The sequence below is a fragment of the Trachurus japonicus genome, unplaced genomic scaffold, assembly GCF_045865225.1.
Source record: "Trachurus japonicus isolate A0001 unplaced genomic scaffold, Traja_1.0 AP029926.1".
In the NCBI taxonomy this organism is placed as follows: Eukaryota; Metazoa; Chordata; class Actinopteri; order Carangiformes; family Carangidae; genus Trachurus; species Trachurus japonicus.
In genome coordinates this window covers 1-3,702 of record NW_028220059.1, presented here as the reverse complement: position 1 = coordinate 3,702, position 3,702 = coordinate 1, and the positions used below count along the sequence as shown (strand labels likewise).

General features: G+C 42.9%; 1 protein-coding gene across 1 annotated transcript; it reads left to right on the top strand.

Annotated features, from left to right (window-relative positions):
* Window positions 1-247: 247 nt before the first annotated feature.
* LOC146960841 (E3 SUMO-protein ligase ZBED1-like) lies at window positions 248-1,368 on the top strand. The gene is made up of 2 exons (XM_085772011.1): window positions 248-463; window positions 726-1,368. Exons 1-2 carry the CDS (start codon window positions 324-326, stop codon window positions 1,366-1,368), a joined length of 783 nt encoding a protein of 260 aa, XP_085628137.1. The 5' UTR covers window positions 248-323.
* Window positions 1,369-3,702: the final 2,334 nt, after the last annotated feature.

The following is a 3,702-nucleotide window of genomic DNA, read 5'->3' as shown; positions in this document are numbered from 1 at the left end:
TCACAGACGTTGCAGAGAAATGGGATATTGCAAAAAAGGTGACAACAATTGGCACAGACAGTGCAAGGAATATGGTTGCGGCAGCAAGACTTATGCCATATGAACACATGCCGTGCATTGCGCACAGTATACAGAGGTCGATTATCACGTCAGTCCGTGACAGTGGTTTGGAGACTGTGCTGGCAAAATGCCGCAAGCTGGTAGGACATTTTAAACATAGTCCAGCTAACGCTGAAGAACTGCGACGCAAACAAGTGGAGAGGGGGCAGAAAGAGGAACCTCTAATCCAAGATGTTACCACCAGGTGGAACTCCACCTTGAGCATGATTACTCGGCTTCACAGAAACAAAGATGCTCTCAGAGCTGCACTTGACCTCCATCAGCAGAGGAGCACTCCAGCCATGCTGACCGATGCCGAATTGGAGAAAATCAAAAAGTTTGAAATCCTCCTTGAACCCTGCAGGTAAGCTACTTAAAAAATAAAATAAAAACACAGTAATTTTGAATTTATGTGGTAGAAAATGCACAGATTATTGTCTCTTTAATAATTGGCAAGTAATTGCATTATTGCAACAAAAGTATGATGCTGTTGTTGTAGTTTAAGCTGTTGTGGTAGATAAAGTTGTTGTTCCTGTGGTGTGGTGGCAGGAGAAACTGTTGTATTTGATAGTTGTGCATCTATGAATTATTAGCTCTTAATAATTGCACTTTATTTTTCATGGCAGGTATGTGACTGAGCTTTTGGGTGGAGAACAGTACATATCCTGTTCGGTGGTCCTGCCTGCACTGTGCCATTTGATGCGGGTGATGGAATCTTCTGACGATGATCCAGCCTACGTGGTCCGGTTTAAACAGTCCTTCACAACTGACCTTTCAAAGCGGAAAGAAAGCACCAATGTCCGATGGTTGAAAGTGGCGACAGCGCTCGACCCCAGATTTAAAGATCTGAAATGCTTTCCCAGATCTGAAAGGGAGGGGGTCTGGGGGTTGATTAAAGAAGAGATTGGCCTGCAGCCTAACAAAGAAACAACAGAGACAGAACCACCAAAAAAGAAGATGAACCTCCTGTTGGTTGCATCAGATTCAGAAGATGAAGATGAGGCAGCACATGATGCTTGTGTTGATCGGTACAGAGCAGAGCCCTGCACCTCTATGGAAACCTGTCCAATGAAATGGTGGTCTGAGCATGCAGGGGCCTACAAAAGCTTAACACTTCTTGCTCAGAAGTACTTGGCTACACCTGCAACGACAGTACCATGCGAAAGACTATTCTCACTGTCTGGTCACATTGTACAAAAGAAAAGAGCAGCACTGTCCACTGAAAATGTTACCAGACTGGTCTGCCTTAGCAATTGGCTTAAGAAATAGGAGAAAAGTTAGCACTAACAGTTCAGAGTTATGAATCTGATGTGTCTAATGACTGCAGTTTTTCATTCATTTAACTGTCATTAGGCCCTGTTCTGTTTGGGCCTTTCAGTTTGTAATAACTAAGCAAAGTGCAAATCTCCCTCTTGTGTTACATATTTTCCATGATTTCAGGTGGGGGATTAGTTGTCTGAATTGACTGTTTTCCTTGGAGCATGCCATAATGAATTATACATGAATTTCCTGTTGTTATTATCCCATTCCTCAGCTTTAAGTTAAACATAATTGTATTTGAAAGAAGAAATAAAAGATAAAATACATTTTATCTTTGTGTTTATTGATTCTAACCAAGACACTTTGATAAGAATTGCTCTATATTTTTAATATAGAGATTAATCGTGAGTTAACTATGGAAAAAATGCGATTAATCGCGATTAAAAAAAGTAATCGTTTGACAGCCCTAGTTATTTTCCTTTATAACTCCAGAAGTAAACATCCCACAACCATCAGTGATGGCTTAAATTAACAAGGACATTTGAAATAGTTCATTTTGTCTTTTATTATTATTTTTCATTAAACTTGGGGCAATAAAAACACACTTTTTGTGGAGACTTGTATTGCTTACTTGTTGACACTAGGGGGAGAGGGAACCAAAGGAACCAGCTGGGTGCAGGTTTAAGCTTTGCCAAATCAGGGATCATTATACATCAGGTCACACCTTAGGGTCTCTCCTATTGGACCAAAAACGGTTTGGTCGAGCACATCTTCAGCTTTAAAGCCAGGGTAAGCTTGTAATTTTATTCAGTGTTTTAGTGGGTCTTTTATTGATGTTTGTCCGTATTTTTTGGCACTCGAAAATGACTTCCGGGTTTGTTTGTGTTCAGTGAGCAGGCTAACCTTTGATGGGATAAAAACGGCATTTTTGTTCTTTGCTTTCATTTATATGACAGTATACGATTTTTTGGTGGTGAAAGAAGAGGTGTACAGATCGTACATATATGTTTAAATCACCTTCGTTGTTGACGTGACGTCGCTTGTGGGCTGCTGTAGTCTGATATTGTTTGAGACATTTTCAGTGACTGTGAAAAAACCGTAGCACCTAGAAACTTCATTTTTTTTCTACACGTTGCCGAAAGTGTCCTTAAAAGGTCTGTGGTGGAGTTTTCATTACACCATGCCTACTTTTCGTTGTATTAAGGACGCCCTTCATGTGTTATTAATTTGGGACGCCGGCGTCCCAACCACTAGGGGGCCTGCGTGAACAGGTTCATTGTCTGAGATCCAGATCCTGTGTTTGTTGTAGTTTGTGTAATGCATAGGGCAGTGATCATCAACTGGCGGCCCGCGGGCCGAATCCGGCCCGCCGAACCTTCCAATCCGGCCCGCGACTGAGTTCTAATAGTTAAAAAGTAGCTATTATATTTCTCGGTCTCTGTTTGTGTGTGCCTGTAAGTCAATGCGCTGGGACACGGAGACACGCAGACACGCTCAAAGTGTGCGCCTGTAAGTCAATGTGCTGGGATAAGGAAACGCCGCGGTAACCAAAGCCCCGTGCATGAAAGTTTAGGGAGCTGGCTGGACTGCAGGGTTTCCCAGCCTGCAGAGGCGAGCTGCCGCCGCCTTGGTTAAATCGGGTGTGCACGGGCGGGCCATGTAGCGTCTTTTGCGCACTCAAACCCATTCAGTGTAGATGCGTGTCATGCACGTTCACAACCCAAAAACGATGCGGTAGCAGCGCATGTTTGATGCCACTCGGTTGTTGTTTTTTTGTGCACGTCCGTGGCGCACAGCTGCACGGACCTGCTTCTCCCTCCGGTGTTCAATTCAATTCAAAAAACTTTATTTATCCCCGAGGGGCAATTGTCCCGGTTCCCCCTCGGCCTGTGTCTCTCCTACTGTTTCCCACTGAGCTCTGACTGTGTGTGGAAAAACGTCGCCTCCGAGATGTAGAATGTGTATTATAGAAGAGAAACACTACTGACTACTCAGGACTACTGACTTGTATCATCAGAACCGATTGTCAGCCTCCTTTCATATTTAGGCTGAAAATCACAGGGCAAGTCAGCAGTGTAAAGCTCCAAGCATGTGGGAGTATCTGAAAGTCCAGCTGTCAAGATTTTTCATTTTATATCATACCAAACACCAAAGATATGTATTAATAAATATTATGAGTTTACAGGTAAAATAGAATATAAACAAATACATTATTAGGCAAAAGGGTGAATTTAATTTCAATCTCGGCCTATTTGAATGTCCGGCCCCCAAGGTGTCTGTTGAGAAAGATTCTGGCCCTTCAACAAATATAGTTGATGACCCCTGGCATAGGGGTTCACTCTG

Excerpts from the sequence above, each read along its gene's own strand:
- LOC146960841 (XM_085772011.1), top strand. The coding sequence starts at position 324 with ATGATTACTCGGCTTCACAGAAACAAAGATGCTCTCAGAGCTGCACTT. Across the intron at positions 464-725 it reads ATCCTCCTTGAACCCTGCAG|GTATGTGACTGAGCTTTTGG; the intron begins GTAAGCTACTTA and ends TTTTCATGGCAG.